General features: G+C 39.6%; 1 protein-coding gene across 2 annotated transcripts; it reads left to right on the forward strand.

Annotated features, from left to right (window-relative positions):
• The first annotated feature begins 8,168 nt into the window (after positions 1 to 8,168).
• Positions 8,169 to 15,986, forward strand: rbpms2a (RNA binding protein, mRNA processing factor 2a). Of its 2 annotated transcripts, none has more exons than XM_047042232.1 (8): positions 8,169 to 8,636; positions 10,089 to 10,166; positions 11,462 to 11,500; positions 11,746 to 11,808; positions 12,839 to 12,989; positions 13,593 to 13,756; positions 14,684 to 14,753; positions 14,930 to 15,986. In XM_047042232.1, exons 1-7 carry the CDS (start codon positions 8,403 to 8,405, stop codon positions 14,747 to 14,749), a joined length of 795 nt encoding a protein of 264 aa, XP_046898188.1. In that variant the 5' UTR covers positions 8,169 to 8,402; the 3' UTR covers positions 14,750 to 14,753; positions 14,930 to 15,986. The 2 variants fall into 2 exon arrangements, with proteins under 2 accessions (XP_046898188.1, XP_046898189.1); XM_047042233.1 differs by having other exon boundaries at positions 8,170 to 8,636; positions 13,593 to 13,741.
• The last annotated feature ends 1,211 nt before the right edge of the window (positions 15,987 to 17,197 follow it).

Raw genomic sequence — 17,197 nt, forward strand, 5'->3', positions numbered from 1 at the left:
GTAATCACTACGTCTGGTACAAAGCTCATACTGTATTTCCTTCATAATCTCCTCACAGATATTCACAGATATTTTCTGCAAAAATGTCCATTACAGTAGATAAACTATGGTTGACTATGATGCTGCGGGGACAATGACGTTTTTGAACAAGTACAGTGAGACAAAGCTCGTCAAAATGGTATCTGGTAGTTTTGGATAATCCAAATTTGTCTCTGTCTCTGATGCTTTTATATGGTGACTTTATCAAACTTTGACAACTCCTTGAGGGACATGTAGCATTCAAACAATTTTCTATGGCTACAAATGTAAATATATCCACGACTCGAATTTTAGACTGAACTAGAAAACTGTGTTGACAAAAGCAAACATTTCAAGATCCAAGCCTGTCAAGACTAGGAAGCTGCAGATGCATTAATACTGTAGATAGTCACAAATGGGTTTATTTAACTCACTCCAGTAAACCAAAGTAAAAAGTAAACTTGCAGATGCTTCCAAACAGGGGTTGAGATTTTTCTTTAGGCTCTGTATCAGTGTGCACACACATGCATGTTATAATGCCTCGTACATGTTACCATCCCAGTTAAGGGGCAAGTTTGAGAAAAAGTAGCAATTACACCCCCCCACATCCATTGTCTCAACAAGCTCATCTTCCATTCGGCCCTGAAAAGTACTCCCAGTACCTCAGTCTGTTACATTTTTGATTAGCAATGGGCACCACACACACCGGGTGGCATCTAAATTATGCAATGTCAGCATCCTCTTATGGGCAAAAGTAGAGTTTGGTCGAGTTGTTAGAGAAAACAAGTCATGACAGGCCCATGCAAAGGGGGAAGGTGGGCATGAAATATTGATGGTGCTAAGTAAGCCTCAGCTGCAGGAGCTGAGTGGAGGTGATGGGGGACGATGTAATGGTGCCAGCCCATAGGCCGCCCACGGGTAATGCACTTCAATACGCCTGAGGAATGCTCCCTCCCCTCTTGGCCCACTCCACATCACTGCTTGTTAGTTGCAAGAACACCAGCCTCAACACTCATCACCCCCTTAAATCGCTATAAAAATCTACTTGCAAGACTTTAGTTAGTAATAGTTCCTGTGAAACAACAGAGGTCACGTACAAAACTGGGAGTCAGATGGCTGACCGGTTAGGGAATCGGGCTAGTAATCTGAAATTGTGTCTTTGGGCAAGGCACTTCACCCTATTTGCCTTGGGGCAATGTCCCTGTACCTCCTGCAAGTCGATCTGGATAAGAGCGTCTACTAGTAGTCAAATGTAATTCTATATCAGACAATGAAATACTTATTTACATTTTTACTGTATCTGGACCTCGTTTCACCCATAATGTGAAACATACATTGGGATGGCAAATCTAGCTCAAGGTTTGGTACAGAGTGCTAGTTTATTTAATAGCCTCCACAGATTGAACAAACAGCACTTGTAATGAAACAAACAGTAATCAAATGAATTTCAAAATGGCTGCTTGGATTTCACTTCCTGTACACTGCATCCCGTAATCCAGCTGCCTTTTCTTTCAGACTGCAGGGAATCCCAGAGGACCCAGCTAGGCTGAACCAGTCGTCTAACCAGGTTTAATATTTGATGAGATTAGTTCTGCTCACTGGTTCTGCAGTGTTACTTCGGTTCAGTGCTTCACAGACCTAAATTGAGGTACTGGTATTCAGATTGCTTTTTTGTTGTAGGCTACGCCATATGGTCTTTATCCTTATCAAATGAAAACTTTTGTTGACAGTTTTTTGTATTAATTTTCAAGAATGCTGAAAGAGGCCACGGACATAGGTTTGTTTAAAAATATGGGTTGGACAGCTTTTTCTAATAACCAAGATTAACTCTATCAAATAATCATTAAATAAGATTTTCTTGAAGTGGGCCGTTTTCAATAACGGTCTGTATAATTAAACCTGCGCCCCTGATTGTGTTACGAAGTTGTCAAGTACCTAAAGGTTTCAGTTTTACCACAAGTTGACTCTGACTTTGTCTAGTTTGTTTTTGTGTTTAATTTTGTTTTTTAAATTTCCCTGTAACCTTTGCGGAAAGCACAAATTCCAAAATCTAGTGTTTGAGGATGATATAGTAGACCAAGATGAGATTTGTTTATTTGGAGAAGATTGATTTACTCTGTCTAAGTGGTGTAGGACTGTGTCTTACTGCCACTATGAAGTTCTTGTTATTGTCCATTAGTATCAGGGGTTTGTAAGACAGATCAGAACAGGAGGCAACGGGTTAATCATGTGTTTGGGTTTTAGCTGTTTGATTGATGTTTCACTGACACAAACCTTCAACATTGACTCCAGAGCTCCAGACTTGTAAAAGAAGAGGAAGGGATGTTTTTTTTACATATAAAGTGGACCTAGTAAATGTCTTTGTGGCCTTGCTAAAAGCAAACTAAGTAAAAGATTTGCCTAACCACATAAACAATACAAAATAAGAAGTGGGATAAGTGGGGAAAGCTTCTTGGTTGATTTACCTTTTTTGTACTTTTTGAAAATTGACTGGAAGCATTGTCAAATTAACTAGAGAAGTACTGGACCTGAAGTAGGCTTACTTCCAATAGGAAACCCTGGGATAGAGTCAAAATGTCTTGTCCTTAGATTACATGGCAATACTCTACATCCTTACATGGTAAGGAAACCAACTTATTTTCTGACAGGATCACACTTCGATAATATCATTACTCTCCGGTCTCTTGCAAGGCAGTTCAGTAATAACATCAACACAAACACTGCGAATTCTACACATATTTGGGGGACCATGGCAACATCCAAAAATACATCTGACCTTGAGCAAAACGTCCTAATGTAAAAAAAAGAGGCATAAGGAAGAAATCCAAAATGTAGCTATGAATGTTTTTAAGATGTGGGTAATCAAAGAAAGGAAACAAAATTATAAATGTTCTTATTACTTTAAAAAAATTTATTTTCAGTGTCTTTGCCCACATTTTGAACTATGTGTTATCTTGACACAACTTAAAAAGATAAATACTTTAAAAACATAACACAAATTAGCCTGTTGGGAGTTTTTGTAGTGGTTTTATACCAGAAAGATGGCCAAAGATAGAGTGGGTTATGTTTATAAACACAGAAAAGTATCCTTAAGTTGTCCAAATGTCATTTAATTACATGGAAAAAGATAGGGCTGCCTCAAACCTTGAGAGCCATGCTGTTTGAGGGAGTTTCAATCACTGACTGCTGCGATTCTTATCCAAAAGAACTTCCTGTCTTTGAAATTACGAGGCTGGCAGTATGCCATGGGCCTGTGCCTGCTTCCCTCATAACAGCCATGTAACAACTGAGCATAAACATGATGACGTCAGTGAGTGGTGGTTCACAATTAGAGAGTCCCAAAAGAACAGGTTTCCTCTGTTTACATTTGAGTTATCTCATTTGGTATCTGGAGAGATTTTTCATTTACAGATGGGGTAGTCGCAAGGATGGTGGTTCAGTTGTGTCATTCAGATAATGTCATGTGTTTGGTTAAACCATCTTGTTTAGTGATACCAAGAATAAAGACTTGTGTAATTCAGCAATATGTAGTACTTCTCTTCCTTCACACACACGACACACCCCACATACACACACATTCCAAAGCCCCTCCCCTTCAGAAACTGGCAGCAGGGTTGTAGATTCTACTATAATTTATTTTTGGGAATGTGTTGCCCTTTGATTGAAATAGCATTCCGCACTTTCCATGCACAAACAGGAAGTAAAGCCAATGAGGAGGACCGTTGCAAAGACAGGATGTCGCTAAATGGTTTGTGTTCGCACAGAATCTACTGTTGTTTTGTTATATTTCAGTTGTTAGTTTTTGTGTCATCCCGCAACTTCAAACCAAGTACTTATCCTTTGTATTTGGTGCATATGTAAGTGTATGTAAATTATTTTGCAATGTCAAAGGCTGAGTTCATACAATACACATTTACCCAATGTTTACCCAATGTTTGAACTTGGCCACTTTGACCATGTTTCTCTCCGGATAATATGATCTCCCATCTATTCTACTTTTCAGATTCCATGTGAGAATTTGTCCTATTTTCACTCATCCCAAAGGACAGATTTTCTCATTAAGCATTTCCTGTGTTCTTGGGAAAATTCTGAATTCTTAGATGTTAGAAGTATGGTCTTTCTATGGTAACTGGTTGAAAGGAAAGAAAGGGGAGTAACGTGAAAGGAATCTGTTGTTCTCTCTCTGTTTTACTGTATGCATTTTTAGATGGTCACAGTAGTCCTCTGGATCTCATACTTTAGCTAGGACAGAGTTGAGGATAAAGCTAACATTGTGACAATTTTGCCTGTCATATTCCAACCCGGTTGTTGAATTTCTTTCTTAATAAAACAATAAACACAGTCAATCTTGGAACAGGCTTTGTTGTCATAGGGGAAAACAGAACAGCACTGAGGCTGAGAGGGGTTGGAGGCAATGAACTGAAGTTAGTGACTTTGCAAAAGGTTTTGCATCTCAAGAATGTGAAAGATGGCCAAGATGTCAAAGACTGCTGTGGTCTCTCAGCTGTGATGTGGACCTGATACAGCTGGGTGTCCTGTTGATGTGAGAACCAGGAGATTGTTACAAATGTTTAATTTCTCATCTGCCCCATGTGACAAAGAGGATATTCAATAACGTATTATGTATGCAGCAATAATTGTATTTTATTTAGAGGAAATCTTAATCTAAAGAGGCAATGTAGCTAGAGTACTTTCAATACAAAACTCCCACATCCACTTTTGAGACTTATGGCATACATTCTGTTTGGAGCCTTGCACCTGCTGATAGGCCATATCTATCCATATATAGATAGCCAGTAATGGTTTTGGTCTTGTCTCTTTAGTTCTCTAATGTTCTTTAAAATGACAGTGGCAAGCTGTCAAACCAGCAGCATGACCAGCTATATTAGCCATACATCGCCTGATGATAGAGAAAACCTCTGATTGTCCACAAGTATCCTCCAAAACATCGGAAGGGGATTTAGTGCATCTCTGTGTGGGTGAGAACTTCGGTTTCCTTGGACTTCCAAATGGATTTTTAGCCCTACCACAGAGGACACTGGGAACACAAGCTAAGTGCTTTAACGCTGGGTGATACTAAAACGATGGGACAGGCTCAGTGTGGCGTGCAACCTAAGAGTGCTGTGTGAGGTGACTTATGGGACAATGGGGCCGCTTTCCGCAAATAAAACATGAATCTTCTCAAGAGCCTCTGAACTGTATGCCCAGGCTTTGTGTAGGGTGCTAGAAAAGAATAAAGAGACAAATCTGACTGAATGATCTTTAAAGGTTTCAGTATTTGAGATCGCAGGCTGTAATCTGATGTTTCCATGACAGTCTTACATCAGGCACATGTTTCAGAGCTGTGGTTGGAATCACAAGAGTGTTCCTGGGTTCAGATTATGAGTTTGTTAATCTGTGGACATTGTCAAACTGGCTTGATGGTAAAATGAGAATTGAAATTCAAGAAGCATTGTGTTCCTCACATACCTAATTTGGACTATATGGACTTTTGAATAGACTAACTGAAAGGCAATGACGTTAACCTATTCTCTGTCAATACTTGTTCTTTCTAAAGTTCAGTATTTAACAAGGTGACTTGGATAATGCTGACGAGGAACAAACATCTGAGCCACTTCATATACATCAGTGTATCTATGCCATACAATTCAGATATTAAAAATTATTTTTTAAATGCACAAGGAAAACAAATCTCGCATTTATATTGCAATTTCTCTTTTGTCAAATGTTATTGAAATTCTTTCCTTGGTCTGGTGCCAGTTAATTTGTCCCAAGTCTAATGCCTTCAATGTAATCAAGAATGTGTCAAACTGTCATAGTATTGTGTATGTGTGTGTGTATCCTAATCATCATACATGGTTACGCTTGTCTAGAACCCCAATTGTATAGGAGTCATGCAACATCCTAATAAAACAAACTAAATAAAATGTTAATGGATCACTGAATACTTAGCAATGGAGTCAATATTTTATAGTCAGTGAATTCTGTTGCAATGATATTGTCCTATGTCCTCTTGACCTCTTAATTTGTATTTTGAACCACAGTATACAATAGCTGATTAGAATTAGCCTTGAATACATCAGATTCAAAGCTAACAATTAGCGCTGATTTCCTATCAATCATAAATCATTTCCATAACAAGTTTTGATCTGTACCCTTCACTGTTCAGCCTCTAGAATAGACAGATATGTAGACAGAAAGTATTTTTCAACTTTGCAAACGTAATGAGGCTGAAGAATCGACTGTGTGGAAGAAGTGCAGTGAGATGGAAGACCCTTGGAGGACTGCTAAAAGCAAGGCCTTGACTTCTCCAGATCCCCCCCCCCCCCCCCCCCCCCCCCCCCCCCAAACCTACCACCAACTCCTACCACCTAGCAGAAATCTATTGGATATTCACTGCCAAATGGAGTCAGGAGAAATAAGCTGTTGTTGAATAGATATTTTCCTTCTTGTGGTTTTGGAATCAAATCAATGTACATTTTCCACTGACGGAGCATCAGAAATATCAAAGGCAATTATTGTATATATATATATATGTTTTATCTCTGTAGTTTTCACTTTCATTAAATCATATTAGGACAGAGCAGCTTAACAATAGGTTTTGGATCCTGTTTATGGTTGTCATAAGAAAAGATGTAGGTTTTTATTAATTACATTTCATACTAATAAAAAATAATAACAGAGACTGACAAAACATTCAACAAAGTTATATTATTAGGTAATACATGTATGACATGTTCAAGACATGTACTTTTTGTGACTCACTAAATCACTTTTTTGTTGTATCGACAATTATCATGACTATATTCAATACATCAAGCATCAACTCAATACTGGTCTCATAAGACAACTTTTGACTCCTCCTTCTACAGTGGTACAAGAATTTAGTTTGGCTCTCTGACACCAAAATGTCTACACATAAATATCTGGCCCATGGGATTTATTTGACCTATTTTTAGCACAGAACTCCCAGATGCACAATAAACATTGTCAAAGACTGAGGGATACAAATCTTTGCTAAATTTAGACTTTACAAAAAAACATTATGCCAAATGTTCTGAAATAACAAAATCTTTCTTTCGTCCAGTAGCCTACAATTTTTCAACTGACTGTTACTTCTGCACAAAGTCAGGAAACTGCCTGCTATTTGAGATTCTGAAGTCCCGCTGAGGAATACACACTGGGCATCCTTCCAGCACAGGACCTAATCATACCACATTTCTTTTGTTCTTCTTTTAACCTAATTTTCAGCAACAGCATTTCTATTGAACCTTTCTAATACGAAAGATAACTTGAAGTAGGCCTACTTACCTACGCTATATTATAAGAGAAAATCATACATTGTGAGAGTACACTTGATCACCTACTTTTGTCATGATGTCCAAAACAAAATCAGATGGTTTCATTTGATATCATTTATTTGATTTCGTTTATTTCATAATTTTGTTTATTTATGTAGCTATACTATGTCTAATTTATGAAATGTTAATTGTACATTACGTTTAACATTGGTGTTATATTGTATTATTACCATAATTATTTTATAAACGAAATATAGAGCGGGGTAGACAAAATAAAAAACAAATTGTTTCACAAACGAATCCCCGTAGCCAATTGTTGAATGGCCCCAACAGCCCCTTTAGCCCCTAGATTTTGACGTTATTCAAATTCAATAACATTGCCCCATATTTGTCAGCTTATATTTTCCGTTCACATTGTTAAAATTAAACGAATGTTACACATTTCCAAACTGCAAGAACTATCAATCTAATCTTACAACATCCATGTCAGTTTATCATGCTATGAAAGTTTCACGTGTTTCATAATGAAACAAACAATCGTTTGGATAGGCTACAACAATTTTGTAAAATGTAGCCCGATAAACAAAACGACGGGCCTAATTTGAAAACTCCAATCTCAGTGTTATAGGATATATTGTTGCATTACATCAAATAAGAAATTGATATCATAGTATATCCTACAACGTGAACGACAGAGGAGTGTTCTTTTTCATGCCTAGCAAAATTATATATAAAAAAGAAAAGAAATGCGAAGGCCTAGGAAAGGTTTTCTATTGGCTCATTGGGTCCCATAGAAACGATGATGAAGTTATGAAGGGGCTGGGTTTTGTGCCAGCTGATGCGAATCTTGAGCACGATTACAGCTCACAGAAGGCTGGAACATAATTGATGTCCTAATTGAAAAGCAGGAGAAAAACGACGGATACGAGCTCCAATGAAAAAGTTTACTTGTTCGCCCACCAGAGTCCCATTGCAACGACATTGATGTGAGCAGAGGGGTATACGCGCACTTCTTTTCCCCTCTTCACCCTCACAGTGCACCTACCCACTTTCTCACTGTTAGGTTATAGTTTTCTTTTATGAATGATTCTCTCTCGCAACAATACATCCCTGGATATCTCCTCTTTAGCACGAACTCACTTCGGCACATCTTTCCTGAAGTTCAAACGCCACCAAGAATTCCTCTGCAAACGCACTTGGGGAAAATATCCAACAAGAAAAAACTTCACTTTTTCTCCAACTGTCGCTGAAGCTAGTCTCAAAATGAGCCTTAAATCAGATTCCGAGACGAATAACAACGTATCCATTGAGGAAGAGGTAAGACCGTGCTTAATAACATTGTTCGTTAATGTATTGTGGAGTTAGTGCTGGTTTCTTTGGTTTGGAAGTCGTAATGGAAAAGGTTCCTTTTTTCTTTTGCTATACGGCAGAGTAAAAGTTGGCCAATTATTTACAGTCATGTTTGGGACCAGTCGTTACAAAAGGGCATACTATGGTTAAAAGGGTGTGCCTTCTAAAGCTCCCGGTCTTATTAAACAGTGTTTGGGCAAATAATTTAACGATTTAGACATTGCGTGTGAATTAAAACCCGTTATTTAAAGGCTAGTGTGTAATTTGTTCACGTTTAACTATGGCCATACTTGTATTGGAGTGGAAGCGTTTGTATTGTCATTGGCCGGGTTTTCAAGACTCGTTAATAAGCTCTTAGCGTTAAGAACTTCTTAACGAATCTGGGAAACCCGGCCATTGACAGTCTTTTACCTAAGGATCTAGGCTATTGATAGGCTACTAGTTCTTTTCCTACTGAAGGGTTACCGTGTGTGTCGAAGGCAAATGATTGGTCAAATAATGACTGATCACTTGAATTTAGTTGACTTATTCCTTACACGCAATTTTGACGAGACTAGGCTTGTGACGCAGTGTGCTATCTTTCAAAACACGAGCAGAGGGCCTATAGTTTGCTTGTAGGATTGACACCTAATAAATACATACTGAATTTATATACATCTGCATCCCCCATGAAGTAATTGCATTGGCTAATTGTGTCATCACCCAACCGCATTCTCTGCTGCACTAATATCTTCCTGCACGAGATTGACAAGTTCAACGGGCTTGCATCCTTCTGTGATGGGGTTACACCACACAGTACGCGTGGATGTGTGGGTCCCATGTTTCAGCTGCGAGGCACCTGAAAAATGCCGGAGCGCCGTCGAGATCGGGTGCGGGTCAAAGGAAGGAAATTGTGTCATGCTGTGCGCTGTTGTCTACCGCTGTTCCTCTGGCAGTCCATTGTACTCTGTAGGCCTTCCTGCCGAGGAACTAATGGTCCCGTCTCACTCCTGTTTATTTCCTCTGCCAGTGTAACACTTTCAGTCCATGTTTGTGTTGATTTCGATGTTAAATCTATAACTTTGGTTGTATCTCATCAGTGTCGTCAACTGATGGAAGTGCCCAGCATTAAAAAAACATAGTTTTTGGCACTCAAAAGGGTCATTACTGAAAGGAACACACCACTCAACATTAGTTGGTCCCAGTTGGGGGTTCTATTTGGATCCACAGGGCCACTTGGCTTGTGATTGCAAGAAGCAATTTCTTAGTTGGATATAATGGTTTAAAGGCCTACATATTACCGAGTGCGATTATTTTTATTTTTTTGCTGATCATGTGGCCTCTTGAGTTAAATGTAATTTCTATTTGTAAATATTTAGATTTTATATTGTTCCAAAGTGAAGGTCTATGGCGCATTACAGAACACATTTTGGTTTTCAGGTACGAACACTGTTTGTCAGTGGCCTTCCAGTGGATATCAAACCTCGTGAGCTTTACCTGCTGTTCAGACCATTTAAGGTAAGCCCAATGTAGCACTATTTTGGCGAAGATGCAGGCAACTATCCTTGAATGCAGCACATGACAGAAGTGTGCTTCAAGAGCACAGCTCGTTTGTCAAGTAGACTTTCAAGTTCCAATTATCCTTTTTTCAATAAAACATTATTCCTCGTTTCCCCATCACCATGAATTTGTTACCAGATTATAAATTTACTCCGTCTCATTTTCTTTTAAAACGTGAATATAAAAAAGAATGGATGATGCGTATTTCAGTAACTTCAGCTTTACAAGTTTGACGGAAATCTACAAGAGCACAGTAACTTCCCATTGTGCGGTGTTGGTAAATGTCCAATACATGGATGATTTTGTTCATCACTCATAAATCGCTAGCTATTTACATAACGCTAAGAAGGCTGCATTGCTGTTTGTCATTCAGACTCACAATCCAATTCCACAAAGTATCCCCATACCAATGCCCCCAACATATCTACATTGGAAGTGTATCCCTTACACATGGATGCCCCTGTGGAATGTGTAAATGAGTAGCTCAGTTATTGGCCAACCATCCCAGTGACCTACCTCCCTGTCCGGGAGAATATAATTTGTCAGTTTCTTGTGAATGGGGCCAAACATGGACGTTGTAAACACATGTTGGCAGTCTATTCCAAGTTTCTTGAGTTAGAAGTCTCATCATATTCTAGGTACAGGATATTTAAAACTAGTTATTGTCTAACATTTAATTGATGATTTGTCTATTAAAGGAAGATCCTAATCTTCTTACCCTAAGAATGTTCTGGATGACATCATGCTGTTTTCTAGTCCTGCAGGTTTTTTCTTTTGAAGAAGGAGAAGTTGGCAGGATTTGACAAGTTTGCTTGAATTGTTAGAACATTTTGAAAATGTAGTCTAGATTGCTGTAAAAAAATATTTAATCCACAGCAGTGTCATTTAAATGTCCATGGTTGTTAATCAGTCTGTCCCCCCCCCACACACACACACACCATTCATCAGTACTTTTGTCAGGCAATAACTCACTGGCTCATCCTAGGAATTTAATTGTGCCTGCACTGTAATTCCAGTCTCGGTAACCATATTGGGAGAAACCCCCCCCCCTCTTCCAAGACTATTGTTTCCAGTTTTGCCCCATCAACACACAAAGTGGCTAAAAGTGCCTGCTTGCCTTGCTGCACCCTCCCCTTAAGACTAGCAGACACCACGTTGGGAGGTTTCTCCTCATATGGCAAGATGGGTTAATTCCCCCTGCCTCTCCACATGTGACTGCATGCTGCTTAATTGGATATATTTTCTCTTCGCAGGGTTATGAAGGTTCACTGATTAAGTTAACGTCAAAACAGGTGAGAAGCTTTCCGTTCTTGTAGTGCAGCAACTTCGGGGTTTTATTCAGAGAACTTCACATGTATTGACGTGACTATTTGCATGCCATTTTTGACAGACTGTATTTATTCTGGTTCTGAGAATTGATTACATTTTTTGTTACTTTTGTATTCAACACATGACATGGGTTTCTGTGCCTTCTATGATTTTGAGGTGTGCCGTTACAATGCCGTAGTTTCATGGAAATGTTTCTTCTCTCTTCCAGCCTGTTGGATTTGTAACCTTTGACAGTCGTTCTGGAGCTGAAGCTGCAAAAAATGCATTAAATGTAAGCCCCATGTTGCTGTGAACGTTCACTCAAATCACCATTTACTTATTGAGGTTGTCTCTTTCAAGTCTGAAGCCAACGGTGCAGGATCCTCAAGTGTTTGTCATTTTTGCAGTTTCAGTTATTTCTGTAACGAGGGATGGATGGGGGATCACTGACCAAATTTCTCTCGTCCAGTCACTCAAAACCAACTATTTTGTCTCTCACAATTCAAGGGCAGGGCCATTTTTGGAAACTGAGACCAGAATCCTGTAGACTTACGGTAGTTTACTCTAACCTTGGTACACGTCTTTCATAGTCTGGTATTAATAGCCTTCCTAATTTGCAAACCACTGCTTAGCCTTAATTCCTTATAAAGACACAATGGTAAAGTTTTTGAACACATGTCCTGTAGTGTGTATGTTTATCAATATATAACCTCTTTGTCACTACTTAGCCACATTGGCAGTATCTAACACTTCTCTCATAGCTTAGCTCTCCTTAAGTGAGCATCACTTCCTAGACACATGAGTAGTCACACACAGACGCACACACTGAGATATTCACCTGCATGTGGGCACAACGCTTAGGGCACAAAAAAGCAGGGTCAACCACACACTCCACCCAAGAGTCTTATTGTCTCTTCCCTTTCCTAGTCTCCTTTCCATTTTAAGAACTGCAGTCAATGAAGTTCTAGCAGTGGAAGCAATGAGTGGAAATCAATCCATGTGCTGTCCCCTCAGTTTCATGGGTAAAGGAGACAACTTGGTTCAGATACTTCATAAATGCCTCCTCCTAACCTTCCCTTTAGTCAGAGGAATCGTGTGTCTGACACAATTGGAGTGGTGAAAACAATTTGAATTAACTTGTTCTCTTCAATCCAATAGCGTGCAGAACAGTGGTTGCCAAACGGAAGTATGGATGCATTTCCTAAGTATTAGAACAGGGCCTAGGAAAGGGGGGGGGGGGGCTATGTAAGACTGAGATACAGCCACAGTCTCATCCCACCTCCCTTACAATACTGTGCCCCCCTCATGTCTCTCCCACCCAGGGCATCCGTTTTGACCCCGAAAGTCCCCAGACCCTGCGCTTAGAGTTTGCTAAAGCCAACACGAAGATGGCAAAGAGTAAGCTGATGGCCACACCGAACCCCACAAATATCCACCCTGCTCTAGGAGCTCACTTCATTGCACGGGACCCATGTAAGTGTACGGCTGCACCCCTTTAGGCTCTCACCCACTCTCACCTATGCAGTGCCGATCCTCAATTCCCCTCAGTGCACCCATCGCCTCTGCAGGCCTGTTTAGGTAGATTATGAAATAATAATATTAAACACTAGGGCAAGAGTAGAACCCAAGAGCTAATGAAATAAAACTAACTCACATTCCACATGCATGTGTCATCCTTTCTGCGAAGAAACCCTTTCTGCGAAGAAACCCTTTCTGCATCATTTCTGACATGGAGTCTCCACCATTTCACATAGATTTCCCCCCCACTTATTTGCGCTCTCACCTTCCTGGTCCATCATTAGTTTAAGTTGGGATGCCACGTGGCTGGTTTGTAGTAGTGTAATATGAGGGGGGAAAAGTACATTTTGATTGAACTGAAAGCCAGGGAGGTTTCAGATTTTAGCAAGGTACACCTTACCCATTTCTTCAGTCTAGGCAATTATCCTGTTGTAACTTTTTCTAAGCCTCAATCTCTCCTTTCGTATCCTCAACAAATGTCAGCTTTTTGCATATAAAATGGGCCTTTGCTGTTTTTGTTTTGTTTTTTCCTCCTCATTTTTCCCTTGTGCGCTCCAGATGACCTGACAGGGGCAGCCCTGATCCCGGCATCCCCTGATGCCTGGACTCCGTACCCTCTGTACACCACAGAGTTGACCCCTGGGCTTCCCCATGCAGCCTTTACCTACCCAGCGGCTGCCGCCGCTGCTGCTGCCCTCCACGCCCAGGTGAGGGACCAACCGGTGTGTCTCCCCTCTTTTTTTCTATTCCATATGTAGCCCTAGAGTAGAGTGCAGGCATGTTGGTCGTTTATCTTTGGTGCCACCGCAGTGGAGCCTGCACGAAGGAATGCAAGGTATTAATTTGGACCAGTTGTCAGTCATGACTGTCGTCACTAGAGGTGCCAACTTGCTGTCCACAACCTTGGCTGGAACATATGCTGTCTGTGTTGGAAGACAAAGAAAAGGCTGCTAATTGCAATCTGGTGAAAGATTCCTAATATGCAGTGAATTCTCACTGAGCCCCTCTCTTTCCTAAGCTATGGATAACGTTATGATACCTTACTTGATAGTCTTCCAAGTTTACCAAACAAGAATTTGAAGGCTCAACAAAATTGGGTCCCTTCCAATGACAACCAGTAGCATGTAAACAAAGTTAACTGATGCTGACTTCCAATTATGCATCCAGGCTTGTAGCACAGCTATGGTATGGAAATGCATATTGTTTAACCCAACGGTAACTTGAGTGGAGGAAATGCAGGCAATTGGGTAAATGTGGTTACTCAGTGAAAATGGGTACTTTCCTAATTTCCATGCTTGTTAATTACTACACCAGCATTGTCTCCCATTGGGGCGCTATGTGACCCACATTCCGATTCCACAATAACCAGGGCTTATTCAGACTCCATCTAACCAACACTTTTGATCTTCCACAATGTTCCGCTAATTCAAACTTCTCAATAGAGCGAGTATGTAAAACTTGGCTCAATTTATAAGCACATTTGTTTTCAGCATGCCAACAATATCCAAGCAACCAACTGCAGCCACTGTGTGTGTGTGTGTGTGTGTGTGTGTGTGTGTGTGTGTGTGTGTGTGTGTGTGTGTGTGTGTGTGTGTGTGTGTGTGTATATATATATATATATATATATATATGTGGTTTTTTTACTCCAGATGCGTTGGTACCCTACTCCCTCTGAGACTTCCCAGCCTGGGTGGAAGTCCAGACAGTTTTGTTAATATAGTAAGTTACCAAAATGTGTGTTAATTATTTTTACATTCAGCATGTATTCATTTCGCTGTTCCACTGTAGTCATACGGCAACCTCAGTCATCTGTGTGTGTGTGGGGAATGCAACAAGGAAGACATTTTAATGACAGGATGGTAATTAAATAATGAGATATTGATTTCCCTTTTTAGACCTCCATCGGAACCAGATCTTCATCCAGTTGAAGAAAGGTTTGTCAATACAAAATTAATCAGGTTTATTTAATGGACAAATATAAACATCCAGTATTTATCTCCTCTGGATATTTCCCGGGGAAGTGAGAACTGAAACTTCCTCACCATTGACAGCCTGAGCGTATGATTCCTTTTTGGCAACTATTACGGTACAGTTTAGCACTTAAAAAAAATCAAAAATATAAAAACTGCTCTAGTCTATGGATTATATTTGCTGTGTAAGATGTGAGTTAAAACATTATTAAGCTACTACTTCGATAGGTTCTCATGGCTCAAGAGGGAGGTGTCATGAGTGGAGTCATTGCATGTATTTTGGCATGAATTAGAACGAAGAGTTCTGTGTATCCTTGTTTCTTAGTGCTTGTGTTGCCTCTTTACCTGGGCTAAACAATGAAGCCCTTTTGTTTTCGTGTACAGTATATACCTGTTTGATCTTGCTTCTGTGAAAGCTAGGCTGTTGTAAAAATGGCTTATCTTGCATGGAATTTGTGAATGCATCCCTTTGACAATCCTGGTCTTGCCCAAAATATTAATATTAACATCAGTTAAGAGTATATATGAGGAAAAAAGTACAAGTATTTTTGTACTTTTTTTGCGTGATGTATATTTATGCATTGATGAACCTGTATAAGTTGGGTGTTTAGTCGTCCTTTTGTGTTTTGTGTTATTTTGATCCTATAATCCTATTGAAGTAGTTTAAGTGCAATTGTATTTGTCTAAATGGGGAAGGGAGTTGAGGGTGGTATATTTGTTAAAGTACTGAAGTGTGCAGAATGTGTCCCATGTGCCATTCTGACTGCTAAAATGAGATTGCTGTCAATTGCTGATCTTTTCAGAATGTGAAACTGGACTACAAACATGAAGGGTTGCTTTGGAGGGTGCCATTTTTGAAATGGGCGTAAGGGTTGGATTGGAATTTCAGTTTGTGGTTTAGAACCTATTTGTCTTTGTATCTGCTGTGCATAGGATGTAAAAAATATTCCCATCTTATGAATTAAACAAGCAAGTGAATGCATTTGATGTTTGTTTTCATTTTTGAAGGGCTGGGCAAGGAGTTATTTTAAATAAAATGTAGTACTCAGTTTGTTACTTTCTCAGGCCCTTTAAATATTTAATTCAAACACCCATGCTGATCTAGCATATATCCTATACAATCTGGACATGTTTTTAAATTGCATTACATGTGAATTATTAACGTTATTACTGCATTAGTGTCGTTTTCCATCATGAGCAGAACTGACCCTCAAGTGTAAGCAGTTCTGCTTAACCAACCATTATGACCTCTCAGGAGACCCTTAAGTGGTCAATTTCAATAGGAACAGCTGCTTAATTATAGTGGGTGGTTATGCTTACTAACTTGGCAAGGTCCACTGAGTTCAGTGAATAATGAACTGAATTAGTAATTTAAATGAACAAGTTCAAAGCTTTGACCCTTGCATTATCTTGCAATGTCACCTATGTACAACTATATTCAAGGCACTAACACAGGACATTGCTTAAAACCTTGTCACATTTTAAGAATGGCAAACAAGCTCATGCTTATCAAGGCACTAGCACAACAAAACACAAGTCAGGAAAACATTGAGGCCAAGATGGTTAAGAATAGCCTACTTTTAATCCTAAAGAATGGCTTACCTTTTTTGAGGAGAGGCATATTTCTTTGAAGGAAAGAAAGGCAACATAACTTTCACACCAGTAATGAATTGACAGAAAATCAATTAGACCTGCCGGGGCATGCAGGCTATGGATTGAAGACAACCGTCTTCCTGCTGTCAATTTAAATCGAAAAGCAAACTTTGAGCTGAGCGCAAGGAAAAGTGCAACTGCACAACATATGATCAGTGCAGTCATGCACATCAAACGGTAAATCGTCAATGGCAGGATATGCAAACACTAACATCTGTAAAATAATGGATGTCTTAAAAAGGACACTGAATAAAATGTTGTAGGCTTATGTAGGCTACAGTAACCCTATTTACTTAGTAGTATAGGCAGAAGTAGCTATAGCCTAGTAACAATCGCTTTGGATAAAAGTGGCTGCTAAATTAAAGACATTTAAATGTAAGCCTATCCAGTGAATAAATATTAGCCTACATATGAACAGAGAATTTGCTCAAAATACATTATTGTTGATATTTCCACATTACTAGCCTACTTGGATAGGATGAGTGAGCTAGCTACTAGGCTACGTAAGGGATAATGCCCGACGAGGTGAACACCTGATAA

Source organism: Hypomesus transpacificus, chromosome 19 (genome assembly GCF_021917145.1).
Source record: "Hypomesus transpacificus isolate Combined female chromosome 19, fHypTra1, whole genome shotgun sequence".
In the NCBI taxonomy this organism is placed as follows: Eukaryota; Metazoa; Chordata; class Actinopteri; order Osmeriformes; family Osmeridae; genus Hypomesus; species Hypomesus transpacificus.

Excerpts from the sequence above, each read along its gene's own strand:
- rbpms2a (XM_047042232.1), top strand. The coding sequence starts at position 8,403 with ATGATTCTCTCTCGCAACAATACATCCCTGGATATCTCCTCTTTAGCA. Across the intron at positions 10,167-11,461 it reads TGCTGTTCAGACCATTTAAG|GGTTATGAAGGTTCACTGAT; the intron begins GTAAGCCCAATG and ends TTCTCTTCGCAG. Across the intron at positions 12,990-13,592 it reads CTTCATTGCACGGGACCCAT|ATGACCTGACAGGGGCAGCC; the intron begins GTAAGTGTACGG and ends TGTGCGCTCCAG.